The sequence below is a fragment of the Lindgomyces ingoldianus genome (assembly GCF_010093535.1).
Source record: "Lindgomyces ingoldianus strain ATCC 200398 unplaced genomic scaffold BDR25scaffold_47, whole genome shotgun sequence".
Classification (NCBI taxonomy): Eukaryota; Fungi; Ascomycota; class Dothideomycetes; order Pleosporales; family Lindgomycetaceae; genus Lindgomyces; species Lindgomyces ingoldianus.
This window is the reverse complement of record NW_022985208.1, coordinates 317679-343132: the sequence shown is the minus strand read 5'-3', so window position 1 is coordinate 343132 and position 25454 is coordinate 317679. Positions and strand designations below refer to the sequence as shown.

At 49.8% G+C, this 25454-nt stretch overlaps 11 protein-coding genes across 11 annotated transcripts; 4 read left to right on the top strand and 7 right to left on the bottom strand.

The window, feature by feature from the left end:
- Positions 1–684: 684 nt before the first annotated feature.
- On the bottom strand, positions 685–2106 carry BDR25DRAFT_272024 (acyltransferase-domain-containing protein). The gene is made up of 2 exons (XM_033687285.1): positions 1281–2106; positions 685–1226 (listed from the first exon to the last, which is right to left on the bottom strand). Exons 1-2 carry the CDS (start codon positions 2026–2028, stop codon positions 1042–1044), a joined length of 933 nt encoding a protein of 310 aa, XP_033541168.1. The 5' UTR covers positions 2029–2106; the 3' UTR covers positions 685–1041.
- Positions 2107–2646: 540 nt separating this feature from the next.
- Positions 2647–3364, bottom strand: BDR25DRAFT_243041 (uncharacterized protein; the record flags this gene model as incomplete). The annotated part of the gene is made up of 2 exons (XM_033685801.1): positions 2647–3027; positions 3083–3364. 2 exons carry the CDS (start codon positions 3362–3364, stop codon positions 2647–2649), a joined length of 663 nt encoding a protein of 220 aa, XP_033541167.1.
- Positions 3365–6042: 2678 nt separating this feature from the next.
- BDR25DRAFT_296958 (uncharacterized protein) lies at positions 6043–7343 on the top strand (the record flags this gene model as incomplete). Its single annotated transcript, XM_033688970.1, has 2 exons — positions 6043–6437; positions 6509–7343. The coding sequence occupies 2 exons, from the start codon at positions 6043–6045 to the stop codon at positions 7341–7343; spliced, it is 1230 nt and encodes a 409-aa protein (XP_033541166.1).
- A 1529-nt stretch (positions 7344–8872) lies between these two features.
- On the top strand, positions 8873–9674 carry BDR25DRAFT_242878 (NAD(P)-binding protein; the record flags this gene model as incomplete). The annotated part of the gene is made up of 2 exons (XM_033685797.1): positions 8873–9432; positions 9485–9674. 2 exons carry the CDS (start codon positions 8873–8875, stop codon positions 9672–9674), a joined length of 750 nt encoding a protein of 249 aa, XP_033541165.1.
- Positions 9675–9984: 310 nt separating this feature from the next.
- BDR25DRAFT_307308 (S-adenosyl-L-methionine-dependent methyltransferase) lies at positions 9985–12091 on the bottom strand. The gene has a single exon (XM_033690815.1). The coding sequence runs from the start codon at positions 11776–11778 to the stop codon at positions 10027–10029; it is 1752 nt and encodes a 583-aa protein (XP_033541164.1). The 5' UTR covers positions 11779–12091; the 3' UTR covers positions 9985–10026.
- A 94-nt stretch (positions 12092–12185) lies between these two features.
- BDR25DRAFT_98223 (uncharacterized protein) lies at positions 12186–13342 on the top strand. The gene is made up of 2 exons (XM_033699335.1): positions 12186–13140; positions 13295–13342. Exon 1 carries the CDS (start codon positions 12306–12308, stop codon positions 13038–13040), a length of 735 nt encoding a protein of 244 aa, XP_033541163.1. The 5' UTR covers positions 12186–12305; the 3' UTR covers positions 13041–13140; positions 13295–13342.
- Positions 13307–15690, bottom strand: BDR25DRAFT_329276 (MFS general substrate transporter; the record flags this gene model as incomplete). Its single annotated transcript, XM_033692444.1, has 6 exons — positions 13307–13542; positions 13593–13661; positions 13711–14028; positions 14076–14497; positions 14549–14974; positions 15563–15690. 6 exons carry the CDS (start codon positions 15688–15690, stop codon positions 13307–13309), a joined length of 1599 nt encoding a protein of 532 aa, XP_033541162.1.
- A 24-nt stretch (positions 15691–15714) lies between these two features.
- On the top strand, positions 15715–16665 carry BDR25DRAFT_361820 (uncharacterized protein; the record flags this gene model as incomplete). The annotated part of the gene is made up of 8 exons (XM_033696492.1): positions 15715–15837; positions 15871–15942; positions 16005–16143; positions 16224–16280; positions 16332–16398; positions 16461–16470; positions 16554–16588; positions 16623–16665. The coding sequence occupies 8 exons, from the start codon at positions 15715–15717 to the stop codon at positions 16663–16665; spliced, it is 546 nt and encodes a 181-aa protein (XP_033541161.1).
- A 245-nt stretch (positions 16666–16910) lies between these two features.
- BDR25DRAFT_381431 (uncharacterized protein) lies at positions 16911–17856 on the bottom strand (the record flags this gene model as incomplete). The annotated part of the gene is made up of 1 exon (XM_033697717.1): positions 16911–17856. The coding sequence occupies exon 1, from the start codon at positions 17475–17477 to the stop codon at positions 16911–16913; it is 567 nt and encodes a 188-aa protein (XP_033541160.1). The 5' UTR covers positions 17478–17856.
- A 1393-nt stretch (positions 17857–19249) lies between these two features.
- Positions 19250–21799, bottom strand: BDR25DRAFT_337527 (uncharacterized protein). Its single transcript, XM_033693195.1, has 4 exons — positions 21128–21799; positions 19843–21078; positions 19740–19793; positions 19250–19624 (listed from the first exon to the last, which is right to left on the bottom strand). The coding sequence occupies exons 1-4, from the start codon at positions 21391–21393 to the stop codon at positions 19441–19443; spliced, it is 1740 nt and encodes a 579-aa protein (XP_033541159.1). The 5' UTR covers positions 21394–21799; the 3' UTR covers positions 19250–19440.
- A 2046-nt stretch (positions 21800–23845) lies between these two features.
- BDR25DRAFT_98176 (uncharacterized protein) lies at positions 23846–24981 on the bottom strand. The gene is made up of 3 exons (XM_033699334.1): positions 24687–24981; positions 24031–24573; positions 23846–23967 (listed from the first exon to the last, which is right to left on the bottom strand). The coding sequence occupies exons 1-3, from the start codon at positions 24786–24788 to the stop codon at positions 23953–23955; spliced, it is 660 nt and encodes a 219-aa protein (XP_033541158.1). The 5' UTR covers positions 24789–24981; the 3' UTR covers positions 23846–23952.
- Between the last annotated feature and the right edge of the window lie 473 nt (positions 24982–25454).

The following is a 25454-nucleotide window of genomic DNA, read 5'->3' as shown; positions in this document are numbered from 1 at the left end:
ACTTGCACGAGATCAACACCGGGCGTGACACGAGGATGTAGGAACCGCGTGAAATGTATGGGAAACGAGGGAAAGGTTTTTCTAACTCTTGCCCTGTCAGCAAACACTACATTCCTCCTCGTCTCATTTAATCTATGGGGGCGAGAGGCTCGGTAGGTACAAGAGAGGGTGAAGAATGCTCTACCTGAGATGTGCTTCATTGTGGTGTGGTCTTGCATGAAGCATTGTGGAATTCATTAGTTGTTCTGGATCCGATGTCTGGCGATGAGACTAATTCTGGAGAAGAAGACAAGGAAAGAGGTCGAAGATATGGGTGACCTTGGGGTCTAACTGACTCAGGCGTTGGTCGTGCCTGGTGTATGGGAAGGTGGATCATGAGATGAACGAATGAGAAGAGACGTAAGAAAATGAAAGTGTTTTGAAGAAGACTGCTACCTGGCCATGTTACGAGGCGTTTAAGAATGTCAGATATTCATACACATATTGTCTCGTTTGTTGAGGAGATGGGAGGATATTTATCTTAGGTGAGAAAAATGAATCACTACAAGGTTTTCTTCCGTACAAACTTGCGGTGTTGGGGCTCGGTGGAGCCTCCAGTTGCTGAAGAGCTTGCCATCAAACTACCAGGACTGGTCAAGCTACTTCACCTGTGTAAAAGGATATAGTAGACGAGACAATTTTGCTCTGAAGTCGTCGTATTTCGTACTTATAGGATTATACTGAATACCAACTGTCTAGATGTGCTCCAATGCCAATGCCCCTCTCAGCCAATCGACCTATGGTGTGGCTGCGAGAATAGCGCCATGAGCACAAGAACGCCGCTGGACGCTCCCCGCTGATATGCAGAAATATAAAACATAAGCTCAATCCCAATGCTGACCCGATGCATGAATAGAAACCGGATTTTCCTGTCCTAGTCCGATGCCACAGGCAACCCACGCCACACGCTCCCTTGATAATTCCTTCGTGAAAGAGGGACCATTTTAGCCCTCTGCGAAAACTGGTCATCTGAAAGCCCAGAGCACCGCGGACTGATGCTGGTTACGATCGCTTTCTCAGTTCCTCACGACTGAGATCAGCTCCGGTTGCTCGAGGAAGAGGAGCGCCGTTCTCTTTGCCCAGGTAAGAGAGGCGGATGAGCTCATTCATCATGGCATCCCGCGTGCGCGCTGTCAGAGCGTCGGCGTCGGCTGCGGTGAGACCTGTCGTGGGGATGGCGGGGAGGACTGCGTCCATCAGTATTGGCTGAGACTCTCCAAGGGCTCAGGGAATAGACATACCGCTCACATCAATGATGCCCGCATTGAATATCCTCTTCTTGAAATTCAGCACATCACTGTAGTTTGCCGCCACGATGGGGACAATGGGAACCTGGGCCTGGATGGCGAGATGGAATGCGCCCTTCTTGAAGGGTAACAGCTCCGGCGTCTCCGAGTAGGAACGCGTTCCTTCGGGGAAGATGAAGACGGACTGGCGCTCGGAGCGCATGTGTTTTGCGGCGCCATCAAAAGCTGCGCGGGCGGTGGCACGGTTTGCACGGTCGATGAAGACGGACTTGGAGAGGGCCATAAACCAGCCGAGGACGGGCACCAAGCGCAGCGACTTCTTGGCCGTGACGGAGCAGTACTTAGGGAAGACGCAGCCGAGCAGGAGCACATCGAGCTCAGTCTGGTGGTTGCCCACGAAGACAGCGGGCCTGGTCAAGAGGGCGTCCTCGCCGCCCCGCCGCCCGCCTTCAATCCTGCCGCCGTCATTGACCCTGAACGTCACACCTGTGAACACCCACATGGTCCACTTGAAGGCGCGCGCGACCGTCCACTGGCTCAGGCCGCCGTAGCCCACGAGCCGCAGGACGATGCTCGCAACAACGCCGTAGGACGCACACAACAGCAGCGCCACTATGGACGAGACCAGCCGTGCAAGGTACGCACTCAGTTGTGACGGCCGCCGTGGGAGCAGTGCGGATATGGCGTGGAGCGCGAGGATGAGCGCGGGGAGGCCGGCCATGGCGTACAGCAGCCAGCCCATGGTGGATTTTATATGGTCGTGGTCGTCGTGGAGTGTGCACGGAGACGGAGCTGGGGTGGGGTTGGAAGGGGGGCATGTGAGCGCAACTTTTTCACCGTTGAGGTGCCGAGGTCGCCGCCTCGCTAATGAGGCTGTCCGTCGAATATGGGGCATCCTGGTTAACCCCAAGGAGTGTTGAGATTGCCGAGCAAGCTTTCCAAGGTTCACGGATCTCCCCTCCTCCAGGCCAGCCTTCCCTCAGCAGAAAATCAGACATATTATCATTCATTACAATTGGATTGATAATCGTAAAACGCACACGTACCGCGATGCCTTTTTGTGCCGTTGTCCCCCAAATGAGCAACCCATGGAAATAAATGTCAACAAGTGCAGACCGTTCATAGAGACAGGTATATCTAAAAAGAGAAAAAATAATAAAAAAAAGTGATTGTATCCTCTCCCTGCCTGACAACCCATGACTACCGTCCTCCAGGGCCGTCGGCGTACGACTGGTGGCTATCGTACGGCCTTGGACTTGGTTGAGGACTCTGGTATGGATTTGGACTTGTATACGGCATCAGCTTCACCTTCTGCTCTGCGTCGCCGCCATGGTCTACAGGGCAGTAAGCGCATGTCTACCTACTTCTCGGGGGAGTATCCGGGTTCTTTCGCACCCTTTCTTTGCTTGATCATCTCTATTGTCGAAATGCCGAACGCCAGAATATCGACTAGAAATATTGGGATCAGCATCCATCGCCACGCAACCATGTTCGTAACTTTCGAGTCGATCTTGTCGTGCTGATGTTGGTCCGCTAGTGGGAGGTCTAGCACCGCCTTGAACCACGTCTCCGGGGTCCATTTGTCGGCAGAGTAATCGACATTTGAGCGCGCCAAGTCTTCTGAGATGCTCTGGCCCTTCGTCTGGTTGGTGACGAGGAAGACAAAAATGATAGCGGAGAGGGTGAAGAGCACGGCAAGAAACTGGAGAATGGAAAGGGTGAGAAGAGTCTTCGAAGGATTCTGCACCGATGTCAGTTCTCAGCTCCGAGATTACTCATATCAGCAGAAAACTCACCCTGCCTTCCCTTCGGCGCTGCCTCCAGGCTACATACAGTCCGAAGAGGCCCAGGAAGAATCCATATCCCGCAACCCCATTACTCGTGTGGCCTTGGTCGACCCAGAGGTGCTTCGGTAGTACTTTCAATTGCACAGTTTCGCCAGGCCAATCCACCCGGTAGGTTCCAACATTGTCCTTTTGGTCGTGGAGAAACCCGACCATGGAGCTGATCAAGCCGAGATTTGCGATGGAAAGCGCAGAGAGGAGTGCATTCGAGAGAAAGATAGGAAGGTGCCCCATGATGTTGGGTGTGCTCTCCCGTAATCGATCTGAATTTGGTAAATTAGAGAGGGAGGAGACGAGCTAGAAGACGAGTCCAAGTATCACAATAGGCGTCCCAGACTGAACTGGGCATTAATTATGGAATCAGTGATTGTGATCAGAAGGAAAAGGGCCCCGAGTTGAATATAAACATCCACATCTTTGCCTCCGGCTGGAAACTTCCTCGAGCTGACTGATGATATCAGCACCATTCTGGTTAGTATTTCAGACAGATCAACGGCTAAGAAAATAACACTTAGACGAAGTAGACTCGGACCAATGCGAGACCAATAAACTGGAAACTGATGCAAGCCACTGTTGTGGCCAGCTTACGTTGAACGCGCGGAACCACACTAAATGTAGACTTGACCAATTCCACAGATAGCGGCTGGGGAGCCGCAGGAAGGCCACAAGCCAGCTTAGCCACAGCCTTCAGCTTCAACAATCGAACACTTCAGCCTCTTTTTGCCTTGAAATGCGCGCAAGGTCATTGGCTTCATATTACCACGAGTTGCCAAGAGGGCATAAGGCTGGTCGAGAATCCCTCACTACTGCAGCCCAGGCGCAAACTTATCGAGCTTTGCGGTGGTGCCGGCAGGCTGAGTGTCCAAAGGCAGCAGAGGCGGTTTATGCCTTCACCGATCCATTTCAAAGAGCTGCGGGGGGAAAGGTTCACTTCGAGTCGACTGTGGTTGAAATTTAAAGCTGGGTACAATGTGAATTTGGTGTTGGATTTCAACAGGAAGTCCTAGGGGTGGTATTGCCTAAACGACGCTGGCTTGCTGAATGATGATGAATGATTTTCCCATATGCTCAAAGACACCCTTTAGATACGCAGCCGGGTAGCTTGGGCTGTGAAATCAGGCCGGGGAGAAGGCTTTTCGCATGGAAGAAAAATGCTGACGATACTGATCCATAGATGATTGGTAAACCTCTAAAGAGCACGGCCGATGTCCTATTTGAAGACACTAAAAATAAGTGAGCGTTTGTCAAGAATCACGTGGTTTTTGTCTAGCCTAAGTGGGGATTAGCTTCTTTTGCCAAATTGTTTATTTCCCTAGCCTCGCGCTGTTTCCAAAGATCTTCTTTCCTGTACCGTACTCTGTGCTTGCATAACTCCCCCCCTCTCCATTATTCCTTCGCCTGGATGGCTTTTTCCCTCGCGTCCTTCAGACCTCAAGCTCAAACATTCCCTCCAAGCCGACAAGCCATGCGACAGTTTCCGAGACTGGACCCCACGCATTCCCTACCACTATTGATTCCATCAATCTTAAGGCTTCAACAGAGGTTGAGATCTAGATGAAGAGCTTTATAATCACGTTTCTTGCCCACCGCTGAAACTCGGACTTCTTCGAGAAACCACTTGTAGCCGGGGAATTAACTTGTTCTTCAGTGCTACTAATGCTCAACGCATTAAACCTTCGTTTGAGCAAGATTGAGTTTCGTTCCTACTTGTTTCGGCCTTGATTTAAACTGCAGGTGTTATCGATACTGAGGCCTACACGGATCGCATCGCGGGCTGTTTCCAACCCACTGCCAAATACCAGCTCCAAGAGTAGCCCGACCCAGCAAATGTTGAACAACCTCTTCCTGACGACAGCATGTCTTATCACAAGCAACTTGGGAAGTACTAACAATATGTACAGATTTCGTTCAAGGCCCGCGTTGCGATTATCTGAGACTCCAGTGATACAGCGGACAGACCCAGTTTAAGACTTAGCGGGCTTCAACTTGTCAAACACATATGTACCATAGCGTAGTATTGAAGAGTTCCACTCCGAAAATCGAAACTGCGGCTTGAACACATGGACTCACCCTTGGACAATCTGGGTTCGTTCACATTAGACAAAGGCTCAATTCCGATCAGCTTCAAGTCAAAATCATGTCTTGTCTTGTCCCCCACTTTCAATATTCCTTCCAGGCCTCGTTGATAAATGCAATCCGCTTCTACTTCACCTGCTCGCCAGTGCTTTCCAGCCCAGCTTTGGGACACTGAAAACCTTCGACACTGATTGGCAATGCTTCTTCCTCGGTCACTAGCCGAAATATCCCTGGCTAATTTCAAACAAAAGAGAAATCTGCCTACTGCAAGCCTCCTGGAAAATATGTCAAGCATCCAGTTGTCGCATCAGGTCGGCGGTGTGCACGGTCCCACCCGCGCCTACGAGGTGCCCAGGTGAACACAGAAGCCAATCCTTCCCGCATTTTTACACTTTACTTCGAACTCCGTCGCTGTAAACTCCGACAAGTTGGCCGCAGCTGCAACAAAAGCCGCACAGCATGAAGATTCTGTCCGCAAAAGTCCTTTTGTCAAGCGAAGTGCTCCTCGTCTGCCCAATAGCCCAATCCCAATTATGAACAACGAGGCAAAGCAGGGGAGTGGCACAGTGAACATGAAACTAACTGAAGGGATTCTCGCTTTTGCACTTGTTTTGCTTTCACTAAAACTTAGGCATCATATAATCTAAATGCTCAGAATTCTTGTTGACCAGAGTTACTATCTTCGTCTCAACCCGGCCGCTCTCCAGGTCTTGCTCCTAGCAATTGACCGAGGCGGAGACGAAGGGCGCTCTAGTTCTCTCAATCCATTCGCTACTGCCCTTTCATGCATCAAATTCAATTCCGCCACCTCATTGGCTGCCGCGCTTTAGAGCCCCATGCCGTTTCCTCGCAGGTCGGCCAGGAGCATATCAAGCCAACGACTTCGCAGTCACCGGACTTCATTATCTACAAGCCATGGCACTCACACACCTACTGAGGCTTCTTGTAGGATTTCGCCTAGCAGGGTCGAAGATGGAATCGAACTGGTTCCGATCGAACGGCAGAATAGTGCTTCCGCCAAACAAATCGCGCCGGGTCAAGAAGAGAAAGAGGTAGTCCCTCTATCAAGACTGGATCTCGAAATTTCTAGAAAGCCCCTCCCCAGTCTCCCTCAATCTAGATGGAATCGAATGTCCGTCAAACATCGAATCCTCACAATTCTGTGCATACAATTTTGCATGGTTTTGACGATAGGACTCAGTCTCAGAGCTCCTAGAAGCAAATCAGCTAGGTTAGTAGAGTTGAACCCCCGCAAAGTAGTTCATAATTTGCTCACATTGGGAGTAGTCCTTCCTCTATCAGCTCCCCAGCGAAACAGACGGTTAGCCCGGTGGCCCCGACACCTACACCTATCCAGCTTGACACTCCCATCAAGCATGGCGCATTTTTAATACCATTTGGAAATGTACAACAACAGAGCTCCGCTTGCGTTGCACAGAGCAATGAGTCCTCAGCATGGACATGCAAACCACGTCGAGCAGTCCGGTTAAGCCTACTTCCCTCGGAATCGATGAACGTTACCCTTGTCTATATCGAGTCTTTAAACTCATCCGCAAGCCTAGGATACGGAATTCAGGATCCAAATTTCCCAGTTATGCCGCTGAGCACGGTGATAGACCCCCAATATCCGAATCACGGGGGAGCATATTATTTCAAATCAAGATACGACCGAGTTACGCTCCTCAAAGAAGAGCAAATAGGAGCTATACATAATAACTCTTTTAGTCTCTCGCAAGACGAAGTCACCGATATACAACCAGGTAGCACACTTTGGCAGTGCTTTTTTAACAGCACGTCTGTCGAGGGATACTTATACGTCCTCCAGAATGCGACAAGTACAAATCAGACTTTGCCGTGCGAGAACCCACATAATTCTACCAATACCGTCATGGTGTCGTTCTTACCGTACGTCATGAAGATTACCGAGGAGCAATTGCCAGGCAAGACACAAGCAGCATATTGTAACAAGGTACGATATTTAGGCAACAGGTCGTTAGTCACTCAATTCGACGGACAGGGACGTCCCATCTCAATGAATCTTACTATGCTTGGCTCACAACTGCAAGGAGTTGAAGGAAGCCAAAAGAGACAAACAAGTTTGCAAGATTTTTGTCAATGCCAGTGGCTCTATCAGTGAGCTCTACACCCTTCGCCACTCCCTGTCTCGCCGTCTCTCCTTTGATCTCCGGTATCACGAACACCCATGCCTTTTCGTCCTTTCTATTCCCGATTCGCCATCATCTTCTCAAAACTACAACTACACGCCTCAATCACGTTACCCCACGGATCTTGACAGTAGAGCGCGTACTGCTTCTCTTCCTCGCCCTCGCACGTCGCTGGCGTCACCGTCTCCCCAATTTTCGTTCCACCTGCTTTTACCACCCTCTCACACAACGCTTCTGGGTCTGGATCTGTTATTGCTAGATGAAATACACCTCCTCTCGTGTAATCAAAACTTGCTTGCTGCGTCATGGGCGGGTCGATGAATTGGAACAGCTCGAAACCAACTCCGTTGCCCGTGGAGAGAAATGCGAGTTTTACTTTGTGCAGTTTGGAGTCGTAAACTCGGAATATTGGGGCACACGGATCGGTACTGCGATCGCAGCATACGGGGCCAGACCGCAGTTGTCGAAAGCCGAAGAGAGTGGTGTACCAGGTTGTGGCAGCATCGAGGTCCGGGACGTGTAAGGCGATGTGGTTAAGAACTCGATTATGGGGTGCCAATTCGAGTGCCATTGTTCTTTTGGGAATGCTGCTGGCGGTGGTTTGGTATTCGTCTAAGCCAGATTTATCCCCTTCTGGACTTTTTGTTTTGGATGATGGGTGGTATCAAGGATTCTTATCTTCAATGGTACCATCTTTTGGGCCGCTAGCCGCCACTTTAAGATCAACTTGCCTTGCGGGCCTTTGTCACTTATAGGATATATACTTCCCTCCTATACCCCCTTACGCATTTCTCTCAGTGAATGCTGCCGATCACGTGCATCCCCAGGGCTGAAATCCGGTGTCGGCTATGGTTTTCCTGTCCCTAACACTGGTAGTCACTCACCCAACGCAATTCCCCAACAAGCCGACATCTGTCAAATTGCCCTGATCCTGGATACTGGCATTGGTGGGGTTAACATTTGGCGGGAGGGCGGGGAAGTGCGGGCTAGCGAAACCACCTGCACGAACACGTGAACACCGTAGGCATCGAGCGAGAAATTGCAGTTCTATATAGCCAGAATATTTCCGGGATATATTGAGGAACCTGTTCAAGCTTCGTATCGCTTATACGCAAGAAGCAGCGTTGACTGTATTTATTCCTATTTAGTTGGGCATCAAAAGCTCCATCGTATTACTTTCTCCAGAACTTTTATACGCCGCTTCATAATCTTCTGTTCTCCTAACTGAAGGCTCTTTTGTGTTATTTCAACTTCCCTCTGCAGTCTCAGAGTCTCAGGCCTCTTAAATCATCCCCCCCCCCCCCCCCCCCCCCCCCCCCCCCCCCCCCCCCCCCCCCACCCCCCCCCCCCCCCCCCCCCCCTCTCTCTTCCTGAAGCGCTTCCAAAACGTCCAACCTCAGCTCCATTTAACCACGTAACCGCTAAAATGTCAGTAAATGGAGTTCCCATAGCCGAAACCTCCGCCTCGAGGAATTTCTCCATGGCATCTCCGTTCTTCAACATGGCCGGAAAGGTCATCGCGATAACAGGGGGGGCTGCAGGCATCGGCCTCGCGACAGCGTCCCTCCTTGTATCCCAAGGCGCCAAAGTCGCTATCGCAGACATCAACAAAGAGAATCTACAAAAGGCTGCGGTTGACCTAAAATCAATGTGTCAGAACGGCGGGGAAGTCATCGCTACACAAGTTGATGTACGAAAGAGGGATCAGGTCGACAGCTGGGTCGACGAAGTGGTTTCCAAATTTTCTAAATTAGATGGTGCCGCTAATTTGGCGGGCGTTATTCCGAAAAGTATTAATATTGAACGAGTGGAGGACTTGAACGATGAGGACTGGCAATTTGTGTTGGATGTTAATGTCACTGGAGTGATGCAGTGTATGCGCGCGCAAATTCGTCAGATGAATGAGAAGGGGAGTATCGTGAATGCGGCTAGTATCGCAGGTCTGGGTGGGTTTCCAAAGAATGCGGCGTATACTGTGGCAAAGCATGGGGTTGTTGGGCTAACGAAGACGGCGGCGAAGGAGGTGGGTGATAGGCAGATCAGGGTAAATTGTATTGCGCCGTAAGTTAATGCGTGCAATAGTGGCCAGGTTGGTTGTTGACGAGAATCTCAGAGGCATCATTGACACTGAAATGCATCGCGAATCGGTAAGGATTAGAGGAAGGGAGGGTGACTATAAGATCCAGATCCCGAGGAAAGGAAGACCTGAGGAGGTTGCGGCGCTGATTGTATGGTTGATGTGCGATGGCTCGCAATACATTACGGGGACGGTACAGATAATTGACGGTGGAATTATGGCGTAAGCTAATGCCTACTGTTATGGTAGCAATTGGATAACGCCTTCAGGGGTGGTGTGAATAACATCACCTAGGAAGGGGAATTGTCTTCCCCTCGGCAGGCCTCTAAACCCCCACGACATATCCTCCGGCTCGTCTTCCCAGAGTTGTGGGAGGCCTCGTAGGTGCTCCGTGTACATCTTGGTATGAGGTTTTATTGGTGATCGTAGAACAAATTGAGACGAATAGCTGTCCATGGTAAAGCAACTGCATTCCAAGGCATAGCAGACCAGCGAAGTAATCAAAAGCCAATTACTAATATGAAGGTGTGACATGCGTTTTCTTTCAGTCTTTTTACAATAGGAAACATTGCCCTCCATCACCACATCTCCCACACCGCATCAGGTAACACCGTCCTCATAATTCTCCAATGACTGACCGCACCTTGCTTATGCCACTTCTCTAATTCCCCCACATCACTCTTCTTCATCACCTGTCCGCCGTGGTCAGGGTGCTCATAATCAAACTGAATTTCTAACTCTTCCTTCGGCCTCAGAAAGTTCTGTCTGGCAATACTACCCTTAAAGTCATCTTCGTCTGCTTCGCGGAATAGTAGCGCGAATTTACCCTTGTCATGATCATTCTTGACACAATAGACTACCATGTTAATGAAATCGGGATCGCTTGGTCGCCGGTTGCCTGCGGGTGGAGAATCTCGGAAGAGTCGGCAAGCGGGAAAGACGGAATGGATGGTGTTGAGGACGAGGCGGGTAGAAGGGAGGGAGAGGTCACCAGCGTAGTTGATGGCTACGATGCCATCTTCTTTGAGAAGCGAGGCTAGGCCTTTGAAGAACTCCTGGGTGAATAGATAAACGGGTTCCGCCCCTCCAGTAAAGACATCGTGGATGATGTAGTTGAAGGAATTCGGATTCGTTTTGGATTTCTCATGGACGTATGCGACAGCATCGTCGATAACTGCTGTGTGGTTGGGCGAGAGATTGAAAAACTTGGACGCGTAATGGTGGACTACTGGATCTAGCTCTACGATGGTGGTATTGATCCCGTGAGACATTAACGCATTAGGTGCGGTGCCTATTCCCAACCCAATGACCAGTGCTGATTTCTGGTTGTCTGGAATTGGCTCAACATCTGACTGGTCATCTTCGACCAGGCGTACGGCCTCTAGCATTACAAAGACGGAGAAAATAGTCTCGCGCTGCGTTTGGCCCTTTGCAGCAGCGGCTGGAGTTACGAGCCACTCCCCGCCTAGTAGTGAATGATCACAGCGCAACAAGCGAAATGCGGCATCTGTGTGGCTCTCGAGCACTGAGACATATCCTGTGACAGACTCCTGACGGGCCAGGAGAGTGAAGTTCTGTGTGGAAAACAGGGTGGTATTGGCTTTTTGTAGAGCGCTCTCGGATGGGTAGTGAGGATTGGCTAGCATTGTGTGTAGGATCGCCGGTGCTGCAAACAGGATGACTCTGGAGGGAGTCAAGATCGCCGAAACGGAACCAATGAGCAATTGTAGACCAACTCGGGTGAAGGACAAGTGTGTTCCAACGAAGCTTGGCAATATGGATGCCGTAATCTTCGAAACGGAAGAGACTGTGATATATGAAGCTAAGGGAGGTACCATTTCTGTAATCGTCGGGTTGAGATTGAATCGCGAGAGATCCAAGGTGTCCAAGAGGTCGCTAGCCGTGTAGACAGAGAGCAGAAGCAGGGGAAGATAAGTAACGGACTCGATAAGTAAGGGGCCATAGTCTACCCCCAGCCTCCCGCTAGCGTAAAAGAGCAAGAACTGAAGGACGGGTGTCCAGTAGGCGATGATGGCGATGTATTCAGATATATTTGCAGGTAGATATTTTGTGATGGCTCCTTTCCCTACCAGAGCTAGCAGGGCGGTGAATGTAATAGACCTCTGGTGGTGCAAGGATGCTGGGATAGAGCCATAGACAGGGGATAAGCTCAGCTGGGATACAGGCGAAGCAACTCCCGCAAGAATGAGAAGGACTGCAGCTCGGGCAACATTCTTGAGGATTGTTGAAGTTGGAAGCTGTCGTGCTTGTTTCTCTGCTTCCTTGGCAGCTTTGGGCTTTCTTGGGGTAGCTTTCGGTCGTGAAGACATAATGAGGGGACAACCAAAGCTAACGATAGGTCTGTCTACGCAAGATCTGCCTCTAATGTTTACTCCATATAATCAATGGACATGGACTCTGGCGAGAATTGAGAAGGACAGATGCCACACCCCACTTGGAATTAGTTCTTTGATGCTTCGCTTCTGCGGTCCGCTCAGCCGGGTGTTGAAGCAAGAGAGAACGAAGAGGGAACAAGTAGCGCAAGATGAAGACGGAAGAATTTTACTGAAGCAAAAGAGTGTCACCTCAAGAAATTGGATACATATTGCCAAAGGACAACTGTTGTCGGAGCGGAGGCCGATCTGTTGGTTGAAGCATGGGTGAAACGCGGCCGTGGTGTTTCGAGATTAGCGCGCCACGCCAAGCCATAGATCTTGGCCCTATGCCATGGCGTCATATAGAATATGCAATTGCCCTTGAACCTCATCGCGCCTTCTGCACGAGGTCTGCCACTGCCTCGTCTGTCTGCGTTTGTGGATGTCGAGGAAGGAATTGCTGACTCCATTAGGACCTCGGGATGCCGTACTTCTCCGCCCTAAACACCATGGCAGACGCGCAAGGCGCACCTGCTTTCTTAACGCTTCCGCTTCGCGCTGTGGTCGGCCGTGAAGACACTGCCAGTGCTGCTCGGGATGCCGTGCCGCAGAACGCTATCATGGGGGGTGCTAATGATCCCACCGCCGATGAAGACACCATCGCTAGCTATCGTCGGTTCCATGCGGAGCGATCTGCAAGGCTCGCGTCTAAAAACCGTCGTAAGCGCTACCTCGAAGTCCACCCTGAATACTTTGACGACCCAGCCCTTGAGTTCGCCGACCCCGTCCTCTACGACCGCTGGATTCGACGCTTCAAGACCACGGCCGAGCGCGAAGCCGAAGGTCGTGCTAAGGGAATGACGGGCCTTCTTCAGGTTCACGCGGCCCACCAAGAGGCGGCCCACCACCCGAACCCGTACTCACTATTCTCTCATACCCGTGGCCCGAATGGAGACGTCCTTCCTGAAGATAAAGAGGACGCCCCGGACTCTAAGGAAGAAGGTAGAAGGATGTGGGAGGATGAGATGACGCAGCGCTTCCTTATGGGCAACGACACGGATTTCGACTACAACAAGGTCGATAGCAACCCTGACTACAATGACCCTGAGGAGGAGCGAGATAGAGAAGAGGCCTACTTCATGGGCTCTGACGAAGACATGGACGACCAAGATAGTTCCCAGAACCCATCCGCTGACACCGGCATCCAGGACTACTGACCCTGAATGGAGCCAGCCGATCCCGGCAGATGTGTTGCATCTTCATCATCTGTACAACAGAAGCTTCCCAACTTGAAATCCAAGACAGAAGGACTACAAGGTATGCCATTGAACGCTTGAAATCAGCCACATCCCGCATTTGTATTTCCTTCGCCAGCCTTCTGGCCTACCTGCATGGGGTCGTGCACCTTTGCCTAAACAACACTAAATTGTACTGGGCTTCATTTTGACACTGGCTAACATCCTAGTTACAGCTTACCAGCTCCTTACAGGAAGTACCTGAAGGTCAAAGCTCTGTCGCCTAATGCGCTCATCTCTTCAGGTGTGTATCCATTATGTGCCCCTTCAGCTAGCTGTTTTTCGCGCGTGGCATTAATCCTCCTGTAACTGAACACCAAAACTAACAATGCAATGATTCCAGCGACAATGAACCCAAGTTCAAGTGCATGGCCAAGGACATAATGAGGGGCGTCCTTGGACCGGTAGAAATTCGAAGCCATGGCTGGGGACACATATTAGCCAGCTCCTGTGTAGGAAAATGCATCAACTCACCTCCTGCGAGGTTTCCACAAGCAATTTGGATCGCCTGTCCTGTTGCGCGTTTCGTGCTTCCCGCTAGGTCTAGTTTCTATTAATATCTGAATACAGCAATAAAGTGTCTCATCCTTACTATTGCTTAGCCAGGTAATGTTTCCGGGGAATGCCGGATATAGGGCGCAGGCTGCGATGAATACCCCGGCATATATGACACCAGGCGTGCTGCTCGATATGCACATAATGAATCCCACCGCCATTATGCACAAACACACCAGGATGAATGGGTACCGCTTGCCATATCGATCACTGACGTACGCAACAGCTATAGCGAGAATCGATGCAGTGACGTAGATGGGCACAGTGAGGAGTTGTGCTGTTGAGCTGGTGTATCCAAGTGCGCGAATAATGGTCGGGAGGAAGAGCGAGATGCCATAAAGAGGGGCGACAATCCCTAAAGGTGTAAGTTTGCTGGTCCCAACAGCAATGGAAAATTCTTACCCCAATAGACCCAAATGTTTGTCCAAATCTGCCAGTCCAAAAACGCGGCTTTCACATACTCCCACTTGAATGTGTCGTCCTGGGCGACCTTAGTCTCTTCGTCATCTTGTGCCGCCTGATACTTGAGCCGGTACACAACAAACGCGCGCTCTTCCTCTGTTAGGAAGCTCGCAGTTTCCGGGAAATCGAACAGGATGAAGTATGCAGTGATAGCTACAATGACTGTCAAGATTCCCTCGAGAATGAAGATCCAGCGCCACCCCTCCAAATTGCCAACACCATCCATGTGGGCAATGCCGTAGGCCAGGAGTCCCGAAAATGCACCCGCGACAGACGCAGCGCTGAAGAACAGCGCTTGACGGAGCTGGGCTTCATGCCGGCAATACCACATAGTAATATAATATGCAACACCAGGGAAAAGCCTATTGCTCATCAGTCCTCACCCTCTCCCCAAAGGAACGGAGCCTACTTACCCAGCCTCAGTAACCCCCAAAAAGATCCGTGCAATCAACAACCCTTTGAAATTTTGCACTATTCCCATAAGTGTCATAACAATCCCCCAAGCTACCATAATAGTCGGCAGCCAGATGCTCGGCCTGAGCTTCTTCAACAGCAGGTTACTGGGGACTTCGAATGCGGCATAGGTAAAAAAAAAGACGGTAAGACACCAATTATACTGCGGACCCGTCATGTTGAGATCTTCCACTAGGCCTTCGATTTTCGCATTGCCGATGTTCCCCCGGTCGAGGAAGGAGAGGAGGTAGAGCAAGGCCAACATGGGGATAAGTCGCAAATCCATCTTCCTTAGGATCTTCTTCTCATCTAAATGCGCGAAGGATGCCATGGTTACACCCGGCGCTGTGGCCAGGGCATCGATCCGAGCCACTTCCTCGGATTTGCTGATGTGGCCGCCATGGTGGCCATGGTTCGAGGTGGCGGGAGTGGGCTGCTGCTTCTCGTTGAGCGAGTCGGATTGGGCGTCGGATTTGAGGATTTCGGGCTTTTCGTCCATTGTGAGGGGTGGGGAATGGTTCAGGAGAATTGAAGTTTGAGTGATCCCGGGGTGGAGGGTGGAGGCGAATATGAAGATGAGGGATGGGATGCTATGTTGAAGAGGACTTGATCCAGCTTGACTGCAATGGGACGAAAGGATTATCGGAAAGGAACTGAAATATAATAGGGAATTGAGGAAAAGGTAGTGGTTTTGGCTGTGTCGGAACGACAGATGCTCTATTCTAGCACGTCCTGTTCGAGCCTAGCATAGATGGTGTATTCACCGTCTCTCAAGGAGGGAAAACAGTCGTGGAGTAGCAGTGCCTATCTGATGCAAATAATGATCCTCCAAAATTTCGCGGGGTATCTCCATAACCACATATAAACCCCGTCCCTGCGGTTCCAAGAGTCAGGCTGTCTTGAGGTGAACCCTGTTTTTCGGACCCCAGCGTGTCCACCCACGTAATCCGCATCCGATCGGCTTTCGAACTCACTCCCAGGATGGCGGGACTGGGGACTGTTGCGGGAAGTGCAAAGTTCCTCGGCTTCGGGGTCTATAACTATTTGTTCTGCATTCAGCCTTTGACGTGCGCCGAGCATTCTCCACGCCACAGAACGCCATGTAAAGAAATTGTGAAAGCTTGACATGAAAGCTGAGCACGCCAGCTACGCATGCAAAGGTACCCTCAACGGCTCCTCCAGATTTCTTGGCGAACGCGCGCTACCGAGAAGCATTTATGTGGCACGTGGTGGCTCCATGGATTTGAGTGTGGGGACCCCGCTGATGTGTAATTTTAAGTAGCTGGACACGGGCTATGTACGCGGCAGATATTTATCCTTGAAGCACGTTGAGGCGGCTGAGCACGAGTGGGAAGTGGGTTTGACCGGCCCGGGTTGCTGAAAAAGGTAGGTGGTGAGGATTGCGTGGAGTTTTAGGGCGGACTAATTCCGCGTTTGGAAAAGATGGTCACGGACCCATATGTCGGATGGATGGACGAGTGGAGGAACCGGAAAGCTGATTGCTGGGGGACGTTGATTGCCTTCAAATTCCGATCTACGGGGTGTATGAAACAATGTGAAATGTAAATCTAGAGCTTGAAGAATGACTGCATAATGCTGCTCAGGGAAAGTGTTCTTGGAGATAATGTTCAATAGTTCGATATCAAAATGCGGAAGGCAAATACGTCAGGACAGGAATGAGTATTGATATTCGTGTTTATTGTCGCTAACCGTTAAGTCTTGGGTTGCTGAAAACTAACTAAGCTCTCGGAAACCGAGCTTCCCATTCACTTCTCGCTAAGCCTTTCCTTAACCGCACCCTCTTGCTAAAGTTCTGATTAATTCGGCATAGCACGCTGTAAAACGCTGAGATATTTTTGCACCTGAAAGTAGACCCATTAGAGTGATGTTTTTTTCATAGTAGAGCGTGTATTGAAGAACAAAGGCCTAGCTAAAGATCTATTTAAGGATGTGCCAGTGTCGTAGGGTATCATGAGTAACGAAGGGGGCAAGGGGAGAACGTGGACAAATAAATAGCAAGACCGAGTACAACAGAATGAAAAACCACTATAGGGTACATGAAGCGAATGACAACTGACAGACAAGAAGAGATGAGTAAGGAGAAAGAATGACAATATTAAATGAAAACAAACCCATAGCAATCAACAACACAGCAAGCAACCGCCTTATATCCTACCAATAAGTAAGAGTCTCTTGAAAAGACTGCAAAACGTCGAAGGTGAGATGAAAGACAATATTCAAGATGCAGGGCTATTGGACGAGGTGAAAGAGATCGGTCATCACCATCGAGGTCTCATTGACGGCTGCAATCCTCTCACGAGGTTATTTTGAGGTACCGCAGATAGGGCAGAAATCCAACCAATCGCAGTTCACAGCGCTGCAGCTTGAGCAGACCCAGACGTCGTTTGGGGTTTCAGGAATGCTATTGATAGGAACTCCATCGTGAGAATCCCGCGCCAACGTGCTGGGTTCTTCTGCCTTCCAATCGCAGACCGGGCAAAAGTTCGGGGTAAGACCCGAGTTCGAGGCACCACAGCCTGGACATGTCCAGGCATCTGGAAAGTTTGGGACAATCGTTTCCAGAATCGATGTGCTGTCTTTAAATTGGCGAGCGTAGTTGCAGTGGACCTGGGGTGGGTGGGACAGGGCATATGAGAGACCTGGCGCATTCATTGAGAATCCGGGTTTGGATGCAGACTGATAATAGTCAAAAATCGGGACGGAGGAGACGCCCGTGGGTAGAGGCTTCTTGTCACCTTCATCCGCACAAGAAGCATCCTTTTCGTGGGTGCAATTTGAGCATTTGGTTGAAGTCAAGGCCTTGATATTTGGGTTTTTACAGGAACAACAGAACCACATGCCCTCAGGAACTCGATCGCCGCTGGCCATTGTGAGATCGTCGATGTGTGCCGGTACGTACAGAGGGAGTTTCTTGATGCCAAGGGTGGAGTTTAGCTGGGTGACCAGCTTCGCTGGGTCCGGCGTGAGGAAGATCGTCGAGGGTGTGGATATAGTCTGAGCTAGTACCCTTTGGTAGAGAAAAATGGTGCACACCGTGAAAGACTGATGTAGGTTGAACCGTTCGGAGGGTTCTCTCTGCTGACTTGTTGAAGTAGCGACGGATTATGTTGAAGAAGGTTGAGAGGCAGGAATGTGTCTCGCAACGCACTGAAGGAAGTGATTCAGGAGTATATTTGAAGTGAGGAGTTCTGATAGTCCGTAAAAGAAGTAGTACCTGGAGTTGAGAAGACTGGAGTGCTTGCTGATGATGGTTCATTGAAAGAGGAACTGGAAGATATGAAAGGGGTTTATATAGACAGATTTAAAGTATAGAGGGACGAAGATGCCCTACATTGTGCCCTGATTTTGTAGTTGAAGCCCAAAGGGGCGACCATCGTCGTGCCCTGCTCAAGCTGCCATTACACCGGCCAGCTTCTTTTCCGAAAAGGACTCCGCTGCAAAGCACGCCTGATATTGGAGTTGCAAGACTCGCCGCCCCAAGACCTCAGCACACAGCTTCATTGCGGCCCGAAGGAGGACGTGCTGGGACTGAAGTAGTAGGGTAATCACAGTAGACTTGAAGAAACCTTGTGATCAGGAGGTAAGAAGGCATGAAGGCGTTAACGGCGAGGTACCATGCTCATGCAGAAAGAAGCTATCTTACGAAGCCGCAGCCGAGCGCCCCTTTGACGTAGCCTCATTCTGACATTGGTCGATGTTCAGCCACGGTGATCTATTATTCGGTAAGAAAGGACTTCTATTGTTCTACGTTGAATCTTGCGGCGGCTTTCTAGGGATTGGCGAATCCTTCCCCGCGCGGAAAACAGTTTGCCTTTCAGATGTTAGAGACAATGTCTGAATGCCATCAAAAGAATGATGTTGCACATTGAAAGATGAATGGGTGCTCCCTGACCTGCTTGGCGTTAGCAAGTCTAGGTTTTGGGGCTTCATCAGCTTCTCTGTGTTTCATCATTCAGAGGGACGGCCGTGAAGTTTGAACAATACGTTACACACACCTGCTACAGTGAAGTCAAACGCTCGTTAAGGGCGGCTGAGTCGACGAGTAGTCATGTGTTGGCGTTTCTGCCTTGCGAGTGTCAACAAGGCTGGAACCTCAGCCGGGATTTCAGAAGGGCACTGGACTGTAATTTACGACCGCACACCGCAAAGGGAAAGCCCTTCCAGCGGTTTGCCTTCTTTTCAGAGTCCATCCGCGGGGCACTTTAAAAGGAGAGATATGTACCCGTGACTCGCAGAGGACACTGCCCGGCGGTGTGAACTCAGTGTCAACAATCGGCACCCAACGGATGGCCGCGACAAGCCGAGAGTAGACAGGATATCATCGCGTGATGCTGTTCATAAGCGAGAGAATAATGAAATCTGAAGTGAAAGGTCGTGATGAGGAAGTGAAGCGCTAGAGGTTAACCCAAACGTTGCAGTCAGCGCGCTAATCCTGAGCCATCGAACAAGCGAGGAAGTCGAACAGGCACCCAACGGTTTTGCGTCCCAATCTTGGCGGTTCGAGTTCGAGTCCTCTCAAGCGCATATGGGCTCTGATTGTCCTTGCGAAAACATCTGGCGCAACTAAAAGAATAGAATACGATTCTTGAGAGGTAGACATGAGGTGCAATTTATATAGTAGGCATATGATGCAGCGTAAACCTGAAGACAGGATATCGATAATGCAAACCCAAATAATAGCAAGAGTGAATTTCATTACACACATTAATAGTTAAATTCTTTGTGCGCCGCCTTGTAGGGAGATGACACAAACTTTACTTCTACCAAAAACTAAGAGGTGGCCCTGAAGCAAAGGGCTCGGTCGCAAAGCATCGACACTAGGATTCGCCGCTTAAAACAGCCAAGCAACAAAGGTCCGGTAGAACCAGCCGCCTGTCTTGTGCTTTTTGGTGGCTGCTTGGTGGGCCAGAAAGGCCTCCTCTTCGCGATCAATCTCGGCTTTACCGGAGTAAAAATCGGCCTCATGGGAAAGGATACCATGGGTTCGATGCCAGAACTTGTAGCCGAAGATCATGCTAGAGGGGAGTTAGTAGACGCAGAGGCTTTAAAGGGGGTTGAGAACTGCTAAAGGGAAACACAGGCCAGGGAGATAGATAATAGCTGGGATCATGTTACGGGGTAAATCCTTACATCAAGTACAGTGGAATGCCCAGATAACCCGTTATGAAATTTTTATAGTCAAATCTATTGCTTTTAGTATGGTTTCTTGGTGATATAGCAGTGGCTAACTTACTTCCCATAGTCGGCAGAGTATGTGAACACATTGAAGTTCTTCGTCAACGCGATCAAGCAGCAGAAGAACAAGCTAATGCATGATCCAATCATACCGAATGGAGCAACATACGGCATTTGCTCATTAGTAAGTCCTTGAGCCTTCCGTGCTCGTACAAAATATATGTGCGTGACTAAGATAGAGATCCAAGTTAGGAGTCCAAAGATTGTGACTAAATTTACGAAGTAGCCGAAGACAATCTTAGAATCATCCGTGACGTTCATGAAAGCAAGCAGACAGAACAGGGACGAGACCGCGAGTGCGGGTACAGGGACACCGCGCTTGTCTGTCCAGGCTAAAAAGCGTGGTGCATGACCTTGCTCGGCCAATCCGTATATGGTCCGGGAGGCGATGTAGAGATCGGAGTTCGAGGCGCTGAAGGTGAAAACAAGAATACAGCCGTTCAGGATTCCTGGAAGATATTTGATTTCTGCAGTCTTTATGGCTACTACGAATGGAGAAGCAGAGGCCTTAGTACCAGCCTTGTTTGCAAACGCGAGATCCTTGGAATTGTAGGGCACGAGCATGCCGAGGAAGAAGACACTGAGGACGTAGAAGAACAAAATCCGGTAGAACGTAAGCTTAATCGCACGAGGGATGGTTTTTCGAGGGTTCTGAGCTTCGCCAACTGTTACACCAACAAGTTCCGTGCCAAGATAGGCAAAAACTGCTGTAATCATGGAGCTCCAGAATCCGAGAAACTTGCCGGTATCGCCTTTCGCAATATATGGCTTGAAAGCCCCAGGTTTATGATAGTATCGGAATCCTGTTCTATCATGTGTCGGGCCTCCTCCAAGAACGAGTATAAACGAGAGGAGAATGACGCCAACAATAACGAGGACTTTGATGGAGCTTAGCCAGAATTCGAATTCACCAAAGAATCGTACGCCAAAGTAGTTGATGCATATGATTGTGACCATGAACACCGCAATCCATACTCCAGGATTGACTTCGTGTGCTGGCTTCCAGTACTGGATAACCAATGCAGATGCAGTGAGTTGGTTGGGGGTTACGATAATATATTTGAACCAGTAGGTGTATCCAAGGGCGAAACCGAGCGCAGGATCGACGAATCGAGTAGCATATCCAGCGAAACCAGAGGCTTGGGGAAGCCAAGCTGCCATCTCACCAAGGCCACACATAACAATGTAGACTAGGAGACCGACGAAAGTGTAAGAGATTAGAATTGAGCCGGGTCTGTAATTTTAATTAGTGAATGATTTCTCCAAGCTGAAAGACACCGTACCCAGCTTTTGCAAGAGAAGCTCCAGTTCCAATAATCAGACCAGTTCCAATGGCCCCGCCGATAGCAATCATAGTAATGTGACGAGACTTGAGTCCACGATGGAGATGCGTGTGGTCGGCACTGACAACAATGCCATCTGAATTGACCACAGTTTGCTCTCCCGTAGGATATTCTCCGGGTTGATACTCGCTCTTCCCCATTTCCTTGTCTCCTTTATGGGGACTAACGCCGTCCGAGGACTCTGAGTTCCTCTTGAAGATAGCCATTGCAGTTGGAGGTCCTCCTCGATAATGCGCCTTGTGTTCGATTTATGAACCCTTAGCCTTGGCGGTTGCCCTCCTCGTATGTGGCTGCGGGAAGGGCAGCTGCAAATGAAGCGAAACCAGATTCCCGACCGCAGTGGCGAATATGTTCCGTGGATGGACTGGCCTTAATATCCTAGGGAGAGGAGGTGTTGAAAAGCCTGGAGAGCCTTGTTCTAAGAATGTTGACCGGTTATGAACTAGTACAAGGCGGACGCCTGGTCCAAGCAACACGAAGACAACGGAAACAATCGACAAGGCTGCTCTGGAGCGCCACAATCGCAGACAAGAGGCAACCCAAGACGGCCAAGCCGAGTGAAACCCGCAAGTGCAAAGATGGTCGAAAAGTGAGTACAAAAGGTTGTCACCTCCAATCTTTGCGGGGGTGCATCGGGGGTCTGGAGCTTTTATAGAGCGCCAATCGCCAGGTAACGAGTAATCTTGTGCCCGCGTGTTGCTCACCACAGCGCTGGAATTCCAATATCAGCTGCCTTAAATGGAAGGGTTGGGTATTATCGTAAGACGATACGCCCTTGGCAAAGCGTTGGCATGGGTAGGCCAAGCATGCTAATGCGGAGGTCCCTTGCCTCTTTCGCGTATCCAAGCAGATAAGCCGCTGTGAAACCTTCCAGCAGTCCGATGAAAAGCCACAGCGCCCACGATGAATGCGAGATCACTAGCCAGACAGGCTGTGAATGAAGGAAATTTTTGTGTTGGCGTTTTCCTAAGTGCTTGATAGAGCGGAGGTGAGGCGAAGTGATGCGAAGGCAGCCGAGGCAGAGGTTAAAGAGCCCACCCCCAACTAGCGCTGCCGAGAAGGCGGGGCACTTTTCCCGTTACGTTTTAGCATTCACTCGAAGCTATTCTGCGAAATGTTAATTCATTGTCAAAGCCTTCAGTACCGCCGGAAGGACCTCATCCAGACTTCTCAAGATATCATCCCTTCCGTCTCATGTTATTTCTGAAACAATATTTAATCCTTTCAGCTCTCTAGTTTGAGTCTACCATGTGTAATCATCTCTCTAAGCTTTGCCATGCGTGTCGCGGCACATACTTGTGGGCTGCAACATCCAGGGTGTGGTGAGCTCTGAAATGAAACGCGGTCTGGCCAGAACAGTCTTCTATTGGGCGCATGTCCATTTTCACACTCAACAGTCGTATTGCGCCTGCTAATTCTTTGATCTCGAGACATTCTGTAGCATTTCGGCATAACTTTCGTAAGCACCGATTCTAAGCTGCACCAACCATCTCTAGTATCTATATGAACCACGTCACAGACAATAGACCTCCATATAAATACGAGCACAATGCTCCACCTATTGGGCAGGTCTATCTTCCCCTTACGATGTATCATCGAGGTTGAGCCCTCCAAGGATATCAACCAAATACCCATCACAATCTGGCTGAACATCCCTACCCTTCTCATCCAACGACCCTAAATAATTGGTAATATCCCTACCATCAAACTCTCTCATCTCGAACCCGTTGCCTATGAACGCAAACATATTCTCGTCCCAATACTCAATATCGAAATCCTCGTACCTGGGAGCTTTCATTATCTCGAGAAAATCCGGACGTGAGCCTGGCCAGATGGCTCCTTGACTTTCAGTCTTACCTTGCTTGAGCCATGAACGACAAGATGATGTCTAGGTGTGTCTAGGCTGTGCGTTGGAGGAAGAGGTCGGCGTGTTGACAAAGCCGACGAGATGTGGACATGTTGGGGGGCAAGGACTTTACGTTTTCGATTTGAGCCCCGACAATATCGTTGAAAATGTAGTTCGTCTACTGCTGGATGAGAGGTATAAAAGAACCGTGATCCAGAGGGCTGCTGATGAGAAGATTAGCTTCGACTTTTGCGCGATGGTTAAGAGCCAAAATTCTACAGCCCGCAGTAGCTGAAGTGACTCGGGAATGTAGGAGATAGCCCCGTTCTCTATACTCCATAAGCCCTTTAGATCTGGCCCATTCGCGCGATAAAGAGAAAACGTGGGAGCTAGGAGGCATTGAAACCAGTGGCGCAGATGGCAACATCCACTCTATGGCTGTTCCCCTCATGGTCCACAAAGCTAGTTTCGGTAACCTCTCCTATTGGGTCCGTGAATATAGTCGCATTATCTGCGACGAGAGATTCAAGATATCCGGGTGCTGGTGTAGGTCGTCTACATCCAGGGTTGAAGTCCATTTACTTTGTAGACATTTTGTTAATTGAATATTCCCGCGCTGTGGAGGTTTATTCGGACCCTTTGATAATGAATTTGAAACGCTGGTTGAGCTCATTTTCGATTTGCTTTCTATATTCTATTTTTTAATTTTTAATTTTTAATTTTTTTGGATTCTCTCGCAGGAACTGGAGCTGCTCTTCTGTCACGCAGCTATCCAACCCCTGAGTACCCTAAGTGCTTGGCACGGGGTATATAGGCTCCACGGCCTCCGTACCTCTGCCCCCGACCCTAAGGCTTACTCTCGTTACACCCCCTATCCTGCATTCCCTCTCTGTGCCTTGTGCTTCCTGCTCGATACCTCTCACATCTCCACTATCTAGGAAATATTAATAGGAGATATCAATGTCAATATTGATGGGTAGTTTGTAGAACTACTTACATGGCAAGTTTGCGCCGTGCTTATCTGCCCATGACTGCGCAAATCCAGCCGTGATCCCGATTGGTGACCTAGTCCAGTGATACAGTTCACCAACTTGCTTCTGGAGTGTAGCCACAATCTGGACACCGCTACACCCGCCCCAATCACGGCCATTCTCTTTCTGGCCAAGTTGTAACCTTCATCATAGTGGACAGAATGCATTAGTTTGCTCTTGAAACTGTGTGGACCGGGTTTTTGGGGCCACTTCCAATTGTTCAGCACGCCTCCTACACTAATGAAGAACTCTGCGCTGTCTTCAATGACGCGATCCTTGTTAAGATCTCGAATCCTGAAGCGCCACAGACCGGCCCTGTTGTCCCATTCGACATGCTTAATTTTATAGCGTAGCTTGATAAATTTACGGATCCGTAGAGAAAAAGTTGTTTTCAAGCTCGACACCCTTGAGATACTACCAGATCTATGGTGCATAGGAATAGTAATTACTCCATGATTTGATCTTCCAAGAGAACTGATAGTATACGGAAGGTATTGCACACGCGTAACCTGCTTCTGTATTAGCTTGGCGCGTATAGCACAGTCTCGCACTGGGGTGCCGCGCCTGGATAGCCGTTCTCCAGCCATGTGCCACCAACATCGTGGCTCTTCTCGTAGCATACAATATCCAGGTCCTCCATCTTCTCCTCAGCCTTTTTGAAGAAGTCTAGAGATGAAGCGCCTGCACCCATAAGAACGACATTGATTGTCCGGTTTGTTCCCATTGGCTGCTCTCGAATCTCATACCCAAATTGGTTGTGCTTCGAGGGCGGCTGACCGCGAACTCGAACATTGTCATCGACCGCATTTCCAGGGGCTGCGTAGAGGGATTTCTGATCTGAATGCGCTCCCGTTTTGATGTAACGTAAAACAGAACTGAGGAGTGAGAGCAGAAGGTGACGGAAGCTGAATGAAGCGCGATGAGAAAATATATTCTTGACTCGAAGAAAAAGAATCAAGCCATTATTAGCTATGAATCGATATGCGATGTCAGAGTCTGAAAAGAAGAGGACATATTCGCTGCGTGGGAGAGGGGGGGGGCACCTGGTCGAGTGAAAGGGATGCGGGGTAAAGTTGCGTGCAAAGTATGGTGGAGAGCATAGCAAAGGGGCCCTGATTAGCTAAATATCTTGCTGGGACAAGGAGAAGGTTCAAACTTCTATCCTAAATTACCCCCGCCATGTGTTCACGTGAGGTGAGGTGAGGTGATGAGATAAGATGCAGAAGAGCCGCACGTTGAATGCGTTGGTTTGTGCGGGAAGCCAGTGTGGGACCAGCCAGAGTGAATTAGGAGGCAAGGATGCTGGACTAGGTAGGGCTGAGGAGGTGGACCACGTCGCAGCTGATGTCAACGTAAGAAGTCTTGCACAGCCAGGAGTCGGGTGAGAGGC

Bases quoted from the DNA above. Each gene is read 5' to 3' on its own strand.
- BDR25DRAFT_98176 (XM_033699334.1), bottom strand. From the start codon at position 24,788: ATGGGAACAAACCGGACAATCAATGTCGTTCTTATGGGTGCAGGCGCT. The intron at 24,574-24,686 runs GTATGCTACGAG...ATACAGAAGCAG, and splicing joins AGATGGAGGACCTGGATATT to GTTACGCGTGTGCAATACCT.
- BDR25DRAFT_98223 (XM_033699335.1), top strand. From the start codon at position 12,306: ATGCCGTACTTCTCCGCCCTAAACACCATGGCAGACGCGCAAGGCGCA.
- BDR25DRAFT_307308 (XM_033690815.1), bottom strand. From the start codon at position 11,778: ATGTCTTCACGACCGAAAGCTACCCCAAGAAAGCCCAAAGCTGCCAAG.
- BDR25DRAFT_337527 (XM_033693195.1), bottom strand. From the start codon at position 21,393: ATGGCTATCTTCAAGAGGAACTCAGAGTCCTCGGACGGCGTTAGTCCC. The intron at 19,794-19,842 runs GTAAGTTAGCCA...TAAAAGCAATAG, and splicing joins TACTCTGCCGACTATGGGAA to ATTTGACTATAAAAATTTCA. The intron at 19,625-19,739 runs GTAAGGATTTAC...ACTCCCCTCTAG, and splicing joins GGCATTCCACTGTACTTGAT to CATGATCTTCGGCTACAAGT.
- BDR25DRAFT_272024 (XM_033687285.1), bottom strand. From the start codon at position 2,028: ATGGGCTGGCTGCTGTACGCCATGGCCGGCCTCCCCGCGCTCATCCTC. The intron at 1,227-1,280 runs GTATGTCTATTC...TGATGGACGCAG, and splicing joins GGGCATCATTGATGTGAGCG to TCCTCCCCGCCATCCCCACG.